This window comes from Thermobia domestica, chromosome 3 (assembly GCF_964235325.1).
Source record: "Thermobia domestica chromosome 3, izTheDome1.hap1.1, whole genome shotgun sequence".
NCBI lineage: Eukaryota > Metazoa > Arthropoda > Insecta > Zygentoma > Lepismatidae > Thermobia > Thermobia domestica.
In genome coordinates this window covers 337,896,644-337,917,396 of record NC_137456.1, presented here as the reverse complement: position 1 = coordinate 337,917,396, position 20,753 = coordinate 337,896,644, and the positions used below count along the sequence as shown (strand labels likewise).

Here is a 20,753-nt window from a genome sequence, read left to right as displayed (position 1 = left end):
AAGTATATTGTGAAGGCGGCTTCTCCCCACTTCCGATGTTTAAGACTGTATCATGAAGGACGTGCTAGAGGGTATGGTGGCAGGAAAAAGAGGGAGAGGACGAAAAGAGACTACAATTACTGGACGATATCAAAATAGAAAAATCATGCGTGAAGACGAAGAAGTTAACCGAAGACCGTGGATCATGGAAGCTTCTGAGTTGCAGCAAGTGGTCTGCCAATAAAATATGATGATGATAATGATGACATATGCAATGGTGAATAGGAACTGAACCTCCTAGTTTCTATACTCACTTCTGACACCTCAGACACACAATATCAGTTTGGAAACAGAAGAAGAATGAAAATAAACCCCATTATATCCGTTCTAAACAAACGCGCAAGTTGTGACTTGAAATCACGTATAGTGACAGCCAGTGGCGTATTTAGGGGGGGGGGCTTCCGGGCTTAAGCCCCCCCGAAATCTTACTCACTATAGTAAAGTATATGAAATATCTTGCAGAATTTTCACATTTTCAGGCAAAGCCCTCCCCGAAAGTTAGCAAAGCCCCCCCCCCGAAAGAAAATCGTAAATACGCCACTGGTGACAGCCAACAAGATACAAATCATTGGGCGAGAAAACAAAACCAAATACAATTATCAAACCCTACTTCCTAAAGAAGCATGGGGGGGGGACAAGAATAAAGAGGCATTTCATTCTGCTTTGTGAGATCATAAAGTTATTTGTTATGAACGCTTTTGTCATTTTCATCTGTATATTCAAAGTAAATAAGAGAAGTGGAATTACAAACGAAACCAACTTTTATTGTCAAAATTGTCAGCATCTGAAACAGCATTAAGGACTACATGCGAACCATAATGAATCAATTATAAAACTAATAGCTTTTTATCACCAGGAATGAGATTTATTATTAATAGATATTTGTCATATTATATATATATATATATATATATATATATATATATATATATATATATGTGTGTGTGTGTGTGTGTGTGTCTGTGTGTGTACGTGCTTGCGTGCGTGCAACTCAAGGAAAACAAGCGAAGTAAGTAGTGGAACTTAAGATTGAGTGGAGTTGACGCAATGTTTATCGTAGGTGAGGTCCAGGATTCGATTTTGCGAATATGCTTCCGTTAAGCAGTAGATTCGTGCTCGCATAGCATCAACAGTAAACACTCATCGGTATAGCACAATACTCTACATCAGTAACTTTAAAACAAACATTATAAGGAAAATAACATTGGCAAGATTTGTCACTGCCTTTCTTCTGATCATGCGCGCGCTTTGGAAAGTTGACTCTTAACACTAAAAGTCATAAAACCTAAATAAAGAAAGATATCGACCTGCAATTTGTTTTAAAAATAACTTCAATCCTTTCTCAATATTTTTCTCGCTTTGCACCCCCATCTAACCTGAAAAATAAAAAAGTTTCTCACTAGCCAACTTTTTAGATATTGCATTGCAATAGTATACGCACTTTCTCTTACATTTTATTTTTTATTTTAAAATTCAAAAAGTTTTTTTGAATGCAAACTTTTCCAGCATTGGCACCGAATATGGTGTTAATAGCTGTATAAGTTTCAGCGTTGTATCTCTTAGAGTTCCGAACTTATGACGTGATATATTTAACGCGACGTTAGAATTTGCCATGAGCAAGATTTCACTCTTTCAATGTATTTCAATACTTGAAAATTCTTCTCGATGTGAGAAAAAGAGATTTTTTGGTAGAGAATACAATGTTCTATAATAATTTATTCATACCTAGTAAAAGAAACTATTTCTAAAATTCAGGCTAAGTTTGGCAACAATGGGCATAAGGAAATGCATTGCCATTTACTCCTGTACTGCAATCTAAGGGTGGGACGCTCTTCTGATACTTATCGTAAATTCATTACCGTGGGAGACATCAACTTTCAACACGAAAAACAATAGTTTTTGAATTTCATTATTCTTAATATGACCTGCTACTTCCATGTACTTCCTCGGTCAACTCGCCCCTCTAGCAATACCACACCTGATATCGTTATATCATCTACAATACTCAACTCCCACATTACTATTGATGTTTTCGATTCTTTGGGGAGAGATCATTTTCCAATCAAACTGCCTCTTGCTACCAACACTTCTTAGCACCATACCTCATCAAAGAGAAAAGTGTATGTATATCATCAGGCCAATTGGCCTGACTACCAAGCGACCTTCACTTCAGGAGTTAGTGTTATTTTAGAGCTAACACCACAAGATGACCTCAACACTGCCGTTCACCATCTCACTCAGACATTATAAACGGCTGCTGATCAGCACATTCCAACTAATATGTTACTGCGCACAAATCGAAACTTCCTCCATGATACCTCCCTCTCATCAGCGGTGTATTTTGTTGCCTACAGGATCTATCGGAGGTAGCCCTAGAATATTACAAAATAAAGTTATTATAATATAAACAAAATTATATTGATAATTTTACACTTTAATATCCTCTTTCAATGAAATAAGTTTCTGAGTAGGGATGCGCACGAGTCGAGATTTAAGCCTGTCTCGACTCGTCTCGAGAAAATGTTGTCTCGACTCGTGTCTCGACTCGAAAATATGTCTCTGTCTCGACTCGACAGTATCTGTCTCGACTCGACTCGAATTCGAGTCGAGACAAAATATACGAGTTAAAATATACGCACACATCAGCCAGAACATTATGACTACCTACCTAATTGTCAGTGTGTTTACCTTTGGCACGGATAACAACGGCGAATGCTCTTGGCATGGACGTAATGATCCTTTGTAGGTCGCTGGAGAGAGTTGCCACCACATGTGCACACACAGGTCACCTAATTCTTGTAAATTCCGGGGAGGGAGCGATGTGTTCTGACGTCATGTTCATTCACATCCTAGATGTGTTCGATTGGGTTCAGATCCGGCGAGTTGGGGGGCCAACACATCACTTGGAACGCCTCCCTGTGTTCCTCGAACCACTCTATCACACTCCTGGCCTTGTGACATGGTGCATTATCTTGTCGAAAAATGCCACTACCGTTGGGAAACATGGTCGTCATGAAGTCGTGTACGTAGCCTGCAAACAGTGTGCGATACGCCTCAGCCGTCATGGTGCTTTATTCGAGCTCCACTAGACACATGGATGCATAAGCATAACCTTGGCCCATATGGTTGGGGGGGAACATTCGTACACACACACACACACACAAACACACACATATATATATATATAATTCTCAACCTTTGCCGACCCACTTCTGGATGAAGGTTTCTCCAATTCTAATTCACGCGTATCTATTTTTGGCAGTTCGTTTCCACGTTACTCCACAATCCTTCCTAATTTCGTCACACCACATTCTATTACAACGTTTTCTGGATCGTTTTGGTTCCCTTGGGATGCAGTCAAGGATTGCTTTTGTCCACCTATCGTCAGTTCTTCTTGCAACATGACCAGCTCACTGACACTTGAGTCCTTTTATTTTCGCGATGATATCGGTCACTCCTGTCATCTTCCTTATCCATGTATTTCTTTTTCTCTCTCTCCGGGTTACACCAAGCATACATCTCTCTATTCTTCTTTGAGTTGTATATGCTCTCTCCCTTTGGAAGAAAGAGCATTATACATTCACAACTGATCACAGAAAGTTGTGAATTCAACCAAGCGTAGATTTTAATTCCTACTTTTTGATTGGAAGCAGCAACATATTTCACATTATTGCTTTTGGTATAAAAATCGATTATAAAATTTGAATTTGCATTGGCAGCTACATGGCATGAGTGTGAACTGCGATTCTTCTTTACTTTCATTATTAAGAGAGTTTTACTTATTGATTTTAAGATTCACAAGCTGTAATTAGAAGTATATAATATACATTACTCACTTGTGCACGTTAAACTTTTCTTTGTTTCGACAAAAATATATTCATAAATTTCCACTTGGGCAGGTAGTCTTCGACCTTAAATTGTCACTTTTTGAAACCAACCATACATTTGCTTCTAATGTTTTAACCAAGTATTTAATACCGTAGTTTCGAGAAACCATCTCTGATTTTGGATCACCATTGTGTAGTTGGAGTGTGTGAATGATATAAATACTACTCTGGCAGATATCCAGCCTAACTTTACGTCAGTTTTTGAGGATGAGACCTAAAATTAAGCCTTTGCCTCTATGCTAAAAACTGTTTTAGTCAATAGCCGGAACGCCTTTCCCTAGAATAATTTCGTGGAACACAATGACGCAGAACGAAAAGTTCTAGATTATTTCTTTATCGTGCTTTAATAGGGTATTAATCTGCTTAAAAATATGACAATAATAAACTTAAAATATACAAATTTGGAGCGAGACAAGTACAGCACAGGAACTGAATTCGGACAACACACTGACTTACTGAAACGCAGAACTGGTGCGTTCCGGCCCATTTTAAGCCCCGCTTAGCCAATTTCTCCCTGATCTTTGCCCAATCCCTCATATTGACCTGAGCCTTAAATGTTGTTAAGGAATTACCTGGAACAACCTATCAGCACAACATCCACATATTCTTTTACCCCAGCTCATTAATAGTGTTTCTTTCAGAAAAAAATCTCCAAAGAGGGTATTTTAAAAGTAAAGAGGGGAAATATAGTTAAACAAATGTTTCTTGATATCCTGATTATCCCTGAAAATTTGCCTGAAGCGTATTTTGCACTTGACTGTGTGTGTGGGAAAGCCCCGGCTCACCCTCTGAAAGAAATACTGCTGATCAATAATACAAGGAAATAACAATATTAGGAAATCCCAATATTAGCCAGTAAATATCACATTTATAATTTTGATTTAATAAGTTAATATTTCAATTACCACTAAATGTAATGATATGGAAACTGGACTTGAACTGTTAATGGAGCCGCAGCCGCCTTCCTCGAAGTGTTGCTTCTGAATCAAATTTGTCGATAATCTGAGAAACGTTCATGTCGTAAGACCTTTCTATGTCACAACACAGCTAAACTACGAAATTTTTCTCGACCCATAGTGCTACGAACGTATGTTTTTAGCCGTCTCAGGCACGAAAAGGAACGTTCATTGGTTGCGGAACTGAGAGGCACGGTTAGAAAAGTATTATAAATTTGGTTCAAGTTTGGGAAGCATGCGTAAAGGTTCAATTTTTAAAACAAATTTAGAAGCGATGAAAAATCATTTTCAGTCTATCTCTCTGCACACAAATTGGAGAAAACTGTTAACTCTGATGTCAGCTCAACTTTAGGGATTTTGTAGGTGTTGCTGACAATTGTGATACTTTCTGCTGATGGCTTGTGTTGATTCAACACGTCGTGCATTGAATGAAGAATCTGCATATCATGTTCTTTGAACTTTTATTGCTAATATCTGCTCCCGAGATAGTCAATAACGGAATAATACACTTCGCGTCTATAATATTCAACTGCTGTCTCACACTCGAAGAAGTATCACCACCATCTAATGCTCGTGGGATTCGTCTTCGCGGAACGTTCGGTGCACTGAATCCCATGGTTTCTGTAATTTCTTCTGTTTCTGTCCACAGCGTTTTGAAACTTTTCTCACTCCGTAAGGACTGAAGGCTGCAGATATTGGCTTGCGACAAATTTTTCACAGTAGAAAAATTGGTACGTGTATTCTGTAAGTGCATGGACAGTTGATTCGTGTATTCAAGAACACGTCTCATCAGTTTAAGACGAAACAAAAAATAAAAAGAATCATTAACATTTCTTAACCGGGAATGCGCATCTGGACAGTAAATTTCATAGTGCTATTTCCTCTAAAGTTCCAACTACAGGTCCAAAATTTTCTAAAACTGCACGAATAGCTCCCGATATACAGTTCCATCTAGTGTAGCTCAAAGATTTTAATGTTATCGAATGTTTTAAGTTTTCTCCTTGACGTTGAACATTTTAAAAAAATAGCGTGCTTTTTTGACGGCGCTTCTATGAAGGAATGCAACTGCTCAGAACACCAAACATGTTTGAATAGTAAACAGTTTTCCGCACACTCCTGATCCTCTTTGCAACGCCAGAGTACTGACCACGCATAGCGGCTGCACCATCGTAACATTGTCCTCGGATGTTATCTACGCTCAGACCCAGTGATAATAACACATTTGTTAACAGTTTGTCCAAATTGTTTCGCCGTGATTTTTCTGTATTGTAAAACCCGATAAAACTTTCGTGAACGTTTAATGTTTCATCACAGTATCGCAAAACAGTCGCTTCAAACTTTGAGTTTCATCCATGATGACACCATATATACCTGCAGTCTTCACACGATCGATTATTTTTCTCAGCACACACTCGCATATTAAATCTAGAAATTGATTTTGGTATTCGGGACGAACGTATCTAAAGGTTTTCTCTTTGTTAACATAATACCGAAAAATCACGTCATTGTCTTTGGATCTTAGCGATAAGAGTTCTAGTAAATTCCCTTAGTTTCACTTTCGTTACTTTCCTTAGGGTCTCTAAGAGGAACATATTGGCGAGCACAATACAAAATACTATTTAGAAGTGCTTCCAAATATATTCTATTGCCGTTAACTATTTGGTTCGTCTGCAAATCTAATTTACGCGCAACTGATCCGTGCAATAGTGTGCGTTTCGGAATTCCGCAGCCTTAGAAATACAAGTCTTATAAGCGTTACTTGCCTCATGAATACCGAGTTTATCTATGACCTTCTTCCTGTTACGGAAACCCTCCTTAGTAAAAGTGCCTTCAGATTTCGGAATATTTTCGGAGAATGCGCCACAATAAAAGCAAAAAGCACTATCTCGAGAAATGTTATATTCTAACCAACTAAATTGCCTATACCAGTGGTCGAAGTGAGACGGTATGCGGTGGTATGCCATACTGCCTCTGGTTTTTCAGTAATGAGGACATACCGTCTCTGTTTTTTTAGTGATCAAGACAATATTTAAATAGCCGGTATGTTGAGTCAAAATCATAATAAAACATACCGTCTCTGCTTTTTTCCACTTCGAACACTGGCCTATACCACTCAGATCGGAACTGGCGGTCATTTTTATTGGGGTACGTTTTCAATTGCGGTTGGAAGGGACCTAGACCTACTGCCAGAAATGTCTTTGCCTTTTCACAACCTTTGACTGGATCACGATCTTCTTAAACTTCATCTTGTGACACTGTTTCCAAAGTAATACCGTCATTTGAATTCTTATCTTCTGAGACTTCATCTTCTGTAACTGTTTTCACACTAGCACTTGAATTCTGATCTTCTGAAACGCAAGAAGTATATTGTGTAGTCACTATTTCATTATCTCCTCTGGCATTGTCAATATTGCTAAGTTTCGGCTTCTTACTAAAATATTCCAACAAAGTTTTTTTTTTTTTTTTTTTTTTTTTTTTTAGAACTGCATATTAGTCACAACAACTTCCTGTGAAACTTGAGAAATGTTCAAATACCCGAGATAAAATATAAAAAATGAAACCACTATACACCGATACACGTGAAGGCTATATACGGAAAAAAACCTTCAAACGAACTGCTCACTGCCAAGGGCGCCGATTTCTTTGTAACTTTGGGGGAGGGGGCATTCAGACGTGGGTTTGTATATTCATAAAAAATACATATAACAATACAAAATACATATTCAGAAAAATACATGGGGGCTCACATGAGCTTTGGGGCCCGGTCCGATGGCCCCCCAGAATCGGCGCCCTTGTTCACTGCAAACACAAACTTCAGAATAAATCAAGTGTATTATTTTTGGTTTGGGTGCCAGGGTGGCTATTAGTAAAAAAAATCATTGTTTTAACCTTACAATGCTCCCATTCCACTTTACAACAATACCAGATGTTGCTATTTTTGTGACTTACAGGGAAAGCAATAAAATATCTTTTGTATTTAGGACCACAAGATTTCCGACAGAGCCGAGTTCTGAATGTCTCTGCTTATCCTTATAAAACACTTCCTGTATCCCAGACAACAGACCGACCTGTTCTTCCTTTGACCATCAAAGAACACCACATCCCCTTTCTCCAGCACGCTCAAAGTTCACTGACCTTTATTAAGATGGATGTGGCAAAACATTTATTGCAAGACATTACCATATATGGTTAAAATCAGAGTTCCATTTCCGTTGTTATTCTAGAACTTTTTTTAGACTTAAAGACAGTTTACAGTCGAACATTTTATAATAATATCAGCATAGATACCGTAAGACAAAATTTTTAATAACTGTTCATTGCCTAAAAAACAGCCAGAATCAGTAAGGGAGAAGGTATATGAACATCTCTGAATATGAGCATTTTTTTTTTAAAAGATATATTCAATCAGAATTTTACACTGCCCCTGTGATCCTCCACCCCCACCCCCCAAAAATATTCTGAATAAGTCCTATATTTATTCAAATTACAAGCATTTCTGATGTAACAGAAAAATAAAGAAATCATGACAATATAGTTTATAAATTATTATTACCGTCGTAAAGAAACATGTAATGTCTGAAAACGAAAAAAGCAATAAAGTGAGGTGTGAATCAATTCAGAACACATGCATCGAAAGTGAGTGACAATTATCCAGATAGTAGTAGAGAGGCAGTGTCAAGGCTTAAAGTGAGCCGGAACGCTCGGTACTAAGTTCTGGCAAATCAGCCTGATGTCAGAATTTAGTTCATGTACAACAATTGTCACTTTACAAACATTGTGCATTAATTTTTAATTAATATTTTGGTTCCGTCTATGAAACGACTATTAATATGATCTATCAAACCAGATCTGGAACATGGATCAGGGATTACTCACTTCCATTGTTGACTACGTTCTCGCAAATCACTGTGGATAAGCATTCTGGTGAGATGGCTTTTCACTAAAGCCACTTTAAGCCCTGGGCAGTGTGCATGCCTAACAAGCAACATTTTAAAGGTGGAGCATGACCACGAACTCTGTTCCGATCGCCCATCCTGACTGAGTGACTGAGGTTTAACATAGTATCTTTTTTCAGGCCAGGGTCGCTGTTTTTTCACTTCCTTGCTCCTCCTTTCTCTTGGCTTCGTTAGTCGCCTAAAGACCTTAATACTGTGAAACAAAACATAAAATTAAGCAAAATGGTGTTGTATTCGCTTCAGCTCAGTTTATAGATAACACTGGATGACTATACTAATAAACTTCAGAAATGTGGGGGCAGTTGTCTCCCTTGCCCCCCTCTAAGTTACGTCTATGCATGGCTGCTCACTTGAATTAGTTTTAAGACTGCTTCTGAGTAAGTACTTTCTTCAAAATAATATTAAAAATTATAGAAAGATTTTCGAGACATTCGAGTCGAGTCGAGATTTTTACGAGCAGTCTCGACTCGAAAATTCGAGTCGAGAAATACGTCTGTCTCGAATCGTCTCGAATTTTACAGAGTGTGTCTCGACTCGAATTCGAGTCGAGTCGAGTCGAGATTCGAGACTTGTCTCGACTCGTGCGCATCCGTATTTCTGAGAACTGTACGCATTTGAAAACGCGGGGCCATATGCAGAATCGTTTTGACATATGATTAGCGTCATACTAAAGACGTGATTACTACAGGAAACATATTTTAGCCTAACTCTTTAGTATGGCACTAATCACGCCTCGGAACGGGTCTGCATAAGGGTCGCGGAGTCTGTATGCACGCAGTCTGTCTCGTTAACTTAAGAGGTCTTTGATATGACAACGCAGCAGGTAAGCACTCTCTGCAATGTATATAGCTACTACAGAAAGAATCATTTCAGCGCAATCCCCTGCGCTCCACCATCCCCCAACAGCATACGAATGGGCTGAAAGCTAACACTAGAAACCTCTAAAGAAATTGGTTTATTGGACTTGAGCGAAGAGTAAAGGGGACTTATACGAGTAATGACGGTGCAGTTTTGCTGTGTGTGGGAATTGTCTCCGACATCTTGAATCTCGTTCCGTAGTGATTTGCGTCAACACAACGAAAATTTCGTTTTTTTTTTTTGTATTTTGCGATAGTTAGCAAAGGTGTTATAATTATTTGATTATTTGCATTTCGTTGCGAACGTTCTTTCAGACTCAGACTCCTTCGTTGGCTAATAGCCTATTCCAGCGTTCTTTATTATTGAGACAACTTCCATTTACTCTGGTGAATAAGGATACCAGCTATCCAAAACAAAATATATGGATACTTCATGCAACAAATGAAGGTAGAAATATACGATCGTTTTTCCGTAGTACTAATAAGATATGCCTTTCTAGTGTAGAGAAAATTATATTTATCTACTTGATAAAAGGAAAGTGTGTAGTAGGGTTTTTCTTATTTTAAAAACTATAACAGCGTGGAAACTAAACTAAAAAAAGTAATAATAATAATAATAATAATAATAATAATAATAATAATAATAATAATAATATTTTCGCAATTTCTTTAAAACACTGTGAGGCTTAGCAGTTTTTCTCTCAGCATCTTCGTAAATGTCAGAAAAGTTAACAAAGCATTTGTAAGTAAAACAACAACAAAAAATACTTTCAAAAGTGGTACCAACCACATGAAATATTAGATCTAGACTTGTAAATACAATGATACATTTGGACACGTAACTACGTCCATCAAAGGTGAATGCCCTAGTGACTAGATCAATAGGAAGGGCATGGGCGTAATTAGAGTAGAACTAGACTCCTAGCAATTACTAATTAATCCAAAGAGGGTGAAATCATATTACAGTGAAACCTGTCAACTTGGCCGCCTCTCTAAGTTGGCCACCTCTTATCTTGGCCTAGTTTGTCTTGAACCTGCATTTTCCCATAAGACATTCGTTACTTACTACTCTATAAGTTGGCCACCTGTCTATCTTGGAAGTTGGCCACACTGAAGCAATGTTTATTCTATGATGATAATGATAAATTTACCTGCGTATCTTGACCACTCAAAATGCAGTTTTGTTATTTTTCTTAACTCTTTCGTATTCCCATATGAGAGGCAGATGTTCTGTATTTGTGACTGGAGAAAAGAAGTAAAGATTCCGCGACTTGCTCTTGGAGGTCAATGGCCAGGAGACTACCCTGATAAAGGAGTGGTGAAGGAAGATGTGATTAAGAAAAAGCACGTACAGGAATTCAGGAAATGGTTGTACGTATTTGACTTACTCGGTCTGTTTTGATAAAACAATTAGCTATATCAGCTCCTCTCATCAGTGGGGAGCTTTAGTAATTCCGGAAAATTCCCAGGGTTAAAGCTAACCATCTCAATTCTCAACTATTGGTACTTGTCGGCTTGTCAAAAGATAGCGGAGATTATGAGATATGAATTCCCTCTAGATTTTCTCAAAACATCTTTTGCTCCGACGGAAACACTTCTAGCCGATTAACAAGAGGTAGTTAACTACAATAGTAGATTGTGCATATCTGCCAAGAAGAATACAAAAAATACGTGTAGAATGAACCACCATTCGGTAACAACTGAAAAGATGTCATATAAATTGCATATGAATTTCTCAATTTATGACTTAGCTTTTTTTTGTTTTCAATCTGAATAACTGAGCTCCTCCGTGGCTAAGGTGTTAGCGCACGCGTCTTTGGCGCGGAAGACCCGGGATCGATTCCCGGCCGGAGCTCATGTGGTTCGGATTCCACGTTAATCAGTAGGTCCACGTCTCATATAGCTTCGCTGCTGAACGGGACGTTAAACTCAAAATCAACTCAACTCAATCTGAATAACTCAGTGTCCTATAATATCATTTTCAATAAACTGCGTACATATGCTTCTATTTCATGGTTGTTTGTGTTATTGGTTTTCAATCCGAATAATCCAATGTACTAGAGAAGATTTCAGGAAGAGAAAGGTATGCATATATATTAAACAAACTATAGTAGTATTTTCTAGTGTTGTATATTTTTATGACTACTCTATATACATTATTTATAAGTAGCTGTTGTGCCACTGCTTGTTAAAATTTTACAATCAAGTAATACTAGAAATGCTATTCTAAAAATACACAAAGCACACTTATTTTCTGTAAGTTGGCCACTTTTCGATGGAACCGATGGTGACCAACATAGAAAGATTTGGTTGCCCTGGCGACAAATTGGCGACGGACGAAAAATATGGAAAATGTAGCTACTTTTGACAATCTATCTTAAAACTTCGAATTTTCCGCCATAGCTTGAAAAAAGTTAAGAAATTAGGTTATTACAAAACATTTATATTAGGTTAGAAAACATGTGACAAAATTTAATCAATTTGGGCTTTATGCAGAGTTGTTCTGACGCTTGATTAGTGTCACAGTAAAGAGATCAACTAACATATTTCCTGCAATAATCAGGCTTTAAGTATTTCGCTAATCATACGTCAAAACGATTCTGCATAAGGCCAAATCTATCTTCTGCATTTAGTGCTGGTCAAGCCTTAATCAGAGTATTGTTTTGGGGAAAGAGGGTTCACTTGTTGTAAGGTATAAGTACTATTGAGACAAAAGTATAGAATTTTTTATGAAGTTAAATAGTATTTTATAGTAGTTTCTTGGGGAGAGAAATTAAAAACAAAGCAGGATTAACGAAAAAACTTCTTTTTTTAAAAATAATTGTAATGAAACATTTTATAAATTTTATATTTGATACATGTATCGACATTATTTGCACGCTAATCTTTGTTTAATTCATGTCAAGTGACATTATTGTAATTATTCTTACATTATAATTTAGAAGTTATTGTACGCAGTAAGAATAGAAGATATGTGTCCCTTTTCTTTCATTTCTTCTATTTTTAGAAGAAAAAGATGTTAACAATTACAACTGATGTTACATAATGTTAATACGTTAGTATAAAATGAAATGAAATCATTCCGCATTATGCAGATATTACGGTTCCGGGGTTCTAGCAGCATTGCGCTGCAGGATGCACACCATCCTTAACCGGCCTCCGTGAAGAACTCCCTACTCCCTGCCCGCAAATAATACAGCTTTGCACTATTTTATTCACGGGAACGGAAAGTTCATCCCCACGACGATCGTTCAAGGAAGGTGCGATACACCTCACCGTTACGGTCCAGATTCGGACGGAAATCACCTGGGCGAAGACCTAATTCGTATTGCGAAAATAGACGAGAGCATCACCTACTTTCAAGAACCGAACACAGGTTATCCAACAATCACGTTCTTATTACGTCATGCAATCTGTAAAAGAAAAACTGACAAATTTATATCTTATTGTGCCATTTATTTAAAATGAATAAACGTACCTGAGATAAACAAACTTTCCCTTACATTATTCGCCCCATTTACGTAATGAGTTCGTAAGTGCACTTTTATTACTCACTTCATTATATTGTCCGCCATGGCTTGATGAAAGACGTGATCACATTTTAAGTTGGAACACTATATATCCGTCGAATCCACTCACCAAGATCGTCCTTTCTTCCAATATTGAGAATTTAGCAGACAGTCATTCCAAGTGAACACATTGATGACATTATGTCGTGGTTTTTGATAAAGAGTTGACTAGTTTTGATATATTTTTGTGTTGGTCGCTTACTACATGTCCGTTGCGTTTTAGTACCACCTTCCAAGTCCTTTGTGTTTTCTTTTTAGTCTCCAACACGCCCCCTCGTTGTTATAAAATACCACTTGGGGCTAATTTGTTTTGATAATGAGTTGCATAAGAATTGCCAAAATGTTCAAATTAATAATACTGTTTTCGTTAATAATTTCTACATATTCGAAGACAGTGATGGATTTCTAAATTACAAGGTAACTAATATTCCACTTAAAAAAAAAGTTTGAGGACGAGATAATGTAGTGATCAGCAAAATAGCTGAGTCACTCACATTCACACACACCAACACAACACAACGAAAAACTAGTTGTCCTCTCATAACTTTCCTCTTCCTCTTCTTCTATCCTGTCTTTTAACACCACTAGGCGGCAGCACAATCAACAAGAAGCATACACTGCACAAAGTGTACGAATTCAGACGAACGTCACATAACGCTCTAACGCAGAATTTGCGTTTATACGAAAAATATTATAAGCAGAATTTTGGTACAGTTACATTGGCGGTCGAAAGGAATGTACGTGCGCCATTGGATAATGGTAAACGTTCAAGAACCCTGACTATAATTCCACTTCAACACTCACCACTGTTCCAAAGTGAACACGAACATTAGTTCACAATGAAGTTTATAAGAACTTTCGCCGAGTTACACTTCATCAGATGAAAAAGTTTCATTAAGTTTCATTTAACGTAGAAAAACGACAAACGCGTGGGGCATTTGTACTCTTACATAAAAGTTTCATGGGGCTTTAATATGTAAAGTCTTTAAAGTTCTTTTTTTTTTTTTTTTTTTACATTCGGCACTGCTACTAAATTAAACATTTATAAGTGCATGACTCACAATTAATATTCAAATAATTCTCATGATATACCTTTAATATACAAATTACTATATTGCTATATGCGCTCTTACCATTGAAAATTAACACAAACATTATATGAAATCATGGCATTATTTAGAAGTAAAATATTCACATTACTTACTTTACGATATTATACGAAAACTATAGAACACGAACAAATAATTATCATGGACAACTCAACTTTTCAACAAATAGATAAAACAAATATTATTTGAATAATATATTTCAATATTCCACAAAAGTAAACGAACAAACTTATTCTACACACATCATATTTAAATTGCATAAATGACAAAACATACTTGCGTTCCTCAAGCTATTCTGACAAAAAAGTCACAAAAACAAAATTGTTATTCACAAATACAAGGATTACACATCATTTAAACAAACTAACTACACGAAACAAATTTATTACCACTCTATTGTACTGTAACAATAAGAGTGAGGCCGGATAGAAGTAAGTCTGCCACACTTTTACGCTAATAAGCGCCTATCCACTTAAGTTTTTAAGTCTCCCTTCCCCATTATACATTTATATTATCATCCCACCCCTTTGGAATGGCAACAAGACCTTCTAGTGAGGTAGGAATATAAAGCAACATAGAAAAATGTACCCAAAGGTTAAAAATAAATGAAAGGGGGGGGGGAGGTTGCCATTCATAATTCAATTCTCGTGTCACAGTGTTCCACTGACACATAAAAACTTACTCTTACTCTGACTACATCAGAGCATATTATCGTTTATATTCTTAATAACACATGAATGCTATACAATTCACCTCGTACATTAGGTGTTTTAAAATTTTATAGTTAGTCTTGATAACTTATCACAAAGCATCAACAAGACAATACAATTATTCATGTAAACGAGTTTTTTTTTTTTTTTTTTTTTTTTTTTTTACATGTCACGTCTGTTTAGCTTAGGATTCAGCAAATGATTTAAAGCCAACACAAGAGTACGATACCGACAATCTAGCTTGTCGTTTAAATATTGCAAATATGTATCACATTTCAATAGTTCTTTCAACAACAACTGAACATTAAACTTATTACTTTCGCTCTCGTTGAAAACAGACAAACTAACTTTCGTTATATTCAAAGAATTTACATTTACTAAAGTTTCTGGCTCACAAGAATCGGTTTTTTCACTATTTTCTTTTACAGAATCAAATTCTTTTTCATGAATATGTTTCTTAGCTAATTCTAACCAGATGTTCCTAGTTTTTAGAGTGGGTCTCCACACTCTCATACGATCAATAGAATGTACGCCACAAGATTCTCCAGTTAAAGGATCTACAAGCTCAAAAACTTTGTCTGAAATTTTATTTTTACAAAACAGTGGACCTTTATAAACAACTTTTACAAATTTTGACAATTCCAAAATCATTGCAAATATCATATATTACGAATAAACAATCCGGCGGAAGGTAACAATGTATTTAACCTACGCCTACTTTTGGTTTCTCTAACTCAGAAGTAATTTTGTACGGCTTCATTTGCCAAAACATCATGTACGTAAAATCGCAAATGATTAAGTGGTTTCTAATCACAGCTTTACTTTCAGAACACACAATATTTATGCGTGCACTTTGTTTTTCAACGCTACAGATGGCAACATTGCACAAAATATTGCTTTTTCTTTTGCATTTTAACACACTAAACTGCTTGATTTTCACTTTATTAACAATAAATTTTGCATTTTTTAAGTTTTCATTCATTATAGCAACACTGTGTCGATGCTTGGATCGCATACCAAGTTGTGAAGTAAAACACTGATTCATGCTAGAAGATTGATTCACTAACTTTTGAACTGTACCACAATCTTCACAATTTTTTCTATTTTTTCGAAGACTTTTAACACGCTTTACTAGCGTTTTTCGAAATTTTGATCGATCACTAATTTTACTTTTCATTTTAGATCGGTTTTTTGACGCACCTGCATGTTTGGGTTTTTTCATTGTACTGACGCGATTAACATACGGTTTTTCATTGCCAAGCATTTTTGACCTACATTTCGTGTTGCATTTACATTTACTTTTGGTTCTCACCAGTGCATGTGATTTATTCAATAACCTAACGGACATTTTCTGAAAAACTTTACAATTCTTACCGTTTACAAATGATCTGCGGTTTGCACCTGATTCAACAGCTGATTCAATACTTAATGATCTACTATGATCGCTAGATTTCAAATTACTGTCATTCGTACCACAACTTTCGGAAGCCAATTCAGAAACATAAGCAGAATCATTTTTGCGTGTACCATGTTCTATCATTACACTACGATGGTATTCAAATCTACTTTTAAGATTGGAACGCAGGACCTTGTTTGAAAATTTATGAAAGTTATGCAATAAGCGGAATAATTTTTTCACTTTCTTACGGACTTTATGCAACTTTCGTTTGTTTTTCTTACTCTTTTTACTGTAAGCTAATAAATGAGTACGATTTTCGACAAGTTTACTGCACATATGCTTTACACTACTGAAAATTTCACAACAAACTAGGCTTTTTTCTTTCCATGAGACAAAATTGTTACTACAATTGGGAAACTTACTGAACACAGAACCATTATTTTTAATTTTTGAATGTACAGACATCGTGCATACGAGTACAAAGAAAGTTATTCGTTGGATTTCCTTAACTTGTACTTGACTGACTACTAACTCACAACAGTGCAGATTACTTTCAACATGACCTAGTTTAACAATCGTTACCTTAACAAAGTAAAAGCAACTAGTGCGGACGGGAATACATTCTAATTTACTAAGCGGTACACTACCTAACACACTTTCAAGTGTTTGCGATAACAAGCTACCAACGCGCATTGAGGTCTCTTTGCCTCGAATTTCATTACAATAAACGACGACATTAGTGCTGTTCTTCGCCAAACGGTATGCACACAGCTCGTGAATGTTATTCAACCCTTCACACAATACACAATTTTCTCTTACCTGTCGCTTTTCAACTATTTTCAGACTAGGTGTGTCTGCTACAGCAATCTGACAACGAAAACTTTCGTCAATAGCTAGACTAGGAGTGTTCGCATATTCTTTACCTGTGCAAGTACTAATAACTTCAACACTATTTACTTGATTACTTTCTTTCTCTTGTGACTCAAACTTATCATTTAACTGTATGGAAAATCGCTTAACACTATCTGAGCCCGCACGATTGATTTTGTCTACACTTCTTTCTAAGCTCTTTTTCAATTCAACAGAGGATTCTCGTAATGTTGATAGTCCAATTGTAATACCGTCAAAACATTTTTCTAACTGTTGGTTAATTTTATTATGACATTTTTCCACTTGTTGGTGAATTTCACTGTTTGCCTCATTAAGTCGCTGTTTGATATCATTCACAACACCAATAAATGATTGCTTAGTGTCATTAAAAGTACCATTAAGTGATTGCATTTGTTCTTTAGTATCGCTAACAGTACCATTAAATGATTGTATTAGTTGTTTGGTGTCATTTACAGTATCATGAACTTTATTAATAGCTTCAAGCAAAGTTTGCAAGCTTATATTTTTACTTTCTGCCATGATTACCAATTACAAATATGCAAACACAACAAACACCAATAATATCTTTAAGTTAGCGCATATAGCATATCATGAGAAATAAAACCTGTCAAATATTACACCTAGATCTTCTCCCAGATGTTACATCCGTTACGAATCAATTAATAAAAACGTGAATTATTATTAATTGATCCGTCCCTGGAGGGAAACGCCATTCTATTACGGTGAAGGGTTCGATCCGTGTACCTTTTCAATTGAGACTTTGGTCCCTGTGAAGGGCTCAGCCATTCTATTACGGTTCCGGGGTTCTAGCAGCATTGCGCTGCAGGATGCACACCATCCTTAACCGGCCTCCGTGAAAACTCCCTACTCCCTGCCCGCAAATAATACAGCTTTGCACTGTTTTATTCACGGGAACGGAAAGTTCATCCCCACGACGATCGTTCAAGGAAGGTGCGATACACCTCACCGTTACGGTCCAGATTCGGACGGAAATCACCTGGGCGAAGACCTAAGGCGTATTGCGAAAATAGACGAGAGCATCACCTACTTTCAAGAACCGAACACAGGTTATCCAACAATCACGTTCTTATTACGTCATGCAATCTGTAAAAGAAAAACTGACAAATTTATATCTTATTGTGCCATTTATTTAAAATGAATAAACGTACCTGAGATAAACAAACTTTCCCTTACATTATTCGCCCCATTTACGTAATGAGTTCGTAAGTGCACTTTTATTACTCACTTCATTATATTGTCCGCCATGGCTTGATGAAAGACGTGATCACATTTTAAGTTGGAACACTATATATCCGTCGAATCCACTCACCAAGATCGTCCTTTCTTCCAATATTGAGAATTTAGCAGACAGTCATTCCAAGTGAACACATTGATGACATTATGTCGTGGTTTTTGATAAAGAGTTGACTAGTTTTGATATATTTTTGTGTTGGTCGCTTACTACATGTCCGTTGCGTTTTAGTACCACCTTCCAAGTCCTTTGTGTTTTCTTTTTAGTCTCCAACACGCCCCCTCGTTGTTATAAAATACCACTTGGGGCTAATTTGTTTTGATAATGAGTTGCATAAGAATTGCCAAAATGTTCAAATTAATAATACTGTTTTCGTTAATAATTTCTACATAGTCGAAGACAGTGATGGATTTCTAAATTACAAGGTAACTAATATTCCACTTAAAAAAAAACGTTTGAGGACGAGATAATGTAGTGATCAGCAAAATAGCTGAGTCACTCACATTCACACACACCAACACAACACAACGAAAAACTAGTTGTCCTCTCATAACTTTCCTCTTCCTCTTCTTCTATCCTGTCTTTTAACACCACTAGGCGGCAGCACAATCAACAAGAAGCATACACTGCACAAAGTGTACGAATTCAGACGAACGTCACATAACGCTCTAACGCAGAATTTGCGTTTATACGAAAAATATTATAAGCAGAATTTTGGTACAGTTACACAGAGACGTTTCGAAGTATGATTAGCGTCATACTAAAACACTGACTACTGCTACTGATGTTAGTCGAACTCTTTAGTATGACACTAATCGCGCTCAAAACGACTCTGTATAAGGCCCTTTGAGTTTTACGTTCCTCGATTATGCCAGTTAGACTAAAAGATACGGTGATTATGAGAAATGGTGGAATGAAGAAGGTGGAAGAAAACCGGAGAGCACCAGAATACACACAAGCACGGCGTTTGTCCACCACAACGTCCACACGGCACGAGCTGAGATCGAACCAGGGACCGAGCTGAACGATCTACCACTGAGCATCCGCTTCTCCTTAATATGTTAATAAACAAAATTATAATAAAAGAATGGTAAGTATTGACCGTGACCCTTACTTTAATAATATTAACTCAAAAAAAAAAAAACTGAAATTATTTTTTTTTAATTCATGAAATTTAGTGAAGTACTAAATCAGGGTTTCCGTTTAGAATTTAGTCCTAGTATTAATTTGTGAAATATTTTGCACTTTTGTTAACAGCGTTCTTTTCTTTCTTTTTTTCTTTTTTAACCATTTATGTTTAATTTGATAATGCAGTGAAAAATAGCGGAATTCAGTAAGGGTAGCGGAACGTGGCGGAATTTTGGCGGCCCAGTAGTGACTTCTCGAGTTAAGGACACTGGCAACACTGGAGTAATTACTCTGTAGATGTGATTGCATGTTTGATTGCAAGTATAAAATTGCTATTATGAACGTTCTTGTAAGCCAGTTCATTAACACATGCACCATAAAATAAAATGGAAGTATCAAGCACAGTTGCAAGTTCGTATTAAATTTGTAGCCATAATGGATGGTGAAGCATCTGTTAAGTTGGAATTTTTGTACAAAGAAGAAATTGATTATGGTTTTCCTCAGGAAGATCCACTCGAAGGGAAAGGATGGACATACGAAATGATAACTGACAGCAAAGAATTAATATTATCTTCAACCGAAGGAGAGCAAACAAGAGAGAAAGATGTAGCTATGTATTCTTCGGATGTCAAATTAAACATTGGTATGATGGAATCTGAATTTGCAGTAAAAGACCCTGCCTTTGAAAATAATATAGAAACACTAAGAAAAGTAGAGGTTGAAGAGACTTGCGCTTCTTACTGTGATGACTACAAGCAATTAACTACAAGTAGTTCAAATTCAGTTGGGACAGAAAGGTAATGTTAAATTTTATGTACAATAACTGGTTCAGATTGATAATACAGATACATGGGTACGAAATTTTATAGTTGTAAGGAATACTTTTCGAGAAATAGTTACGGGAGGTAGTCCTACGTCTAACGTAAATTAATAATCAACAGTTTGGAAGTGGCGCGGCACACGTAGACTAGTTGTACCCACAAACACAATTGAGTGCACC

At 36.6% G+C, this 20,753-nt stretch overlaps 1 protein-coding gene across 5 annotated transcripts in view; it reads left to right on the top strand.

Moving 5' to 3' along the window:
• Positions 1-19,977: 19,977 nt before the first annotated feature.
• The window catches only part of LOC145681245 (uncharacterized), a 261,566-nt gene continuing 260,790 nt past the window's right edge, over positions 19,978-20,753 (top strand). The window contains exon 1 of one of the 5 annotated variants that reach the window (XR_014130748.1): positions 19,978-20,550. Coding sequence is in view for 4 of the 5 variants with exons in the window: in XM_081752800.1 (XP_081608926.1) it covers positions 20,123-20,550 (428 nt within the window). In the remaining variant the exon portion in view is untranslated. The remainder of the gene's footprint in view (positions 20,551-20,753) is intronic. The other 4 variants (XM_081752800.1, XM_081752801.1, XM_081752802.1 and 1 more) reach the window with 4 other exon arrangements.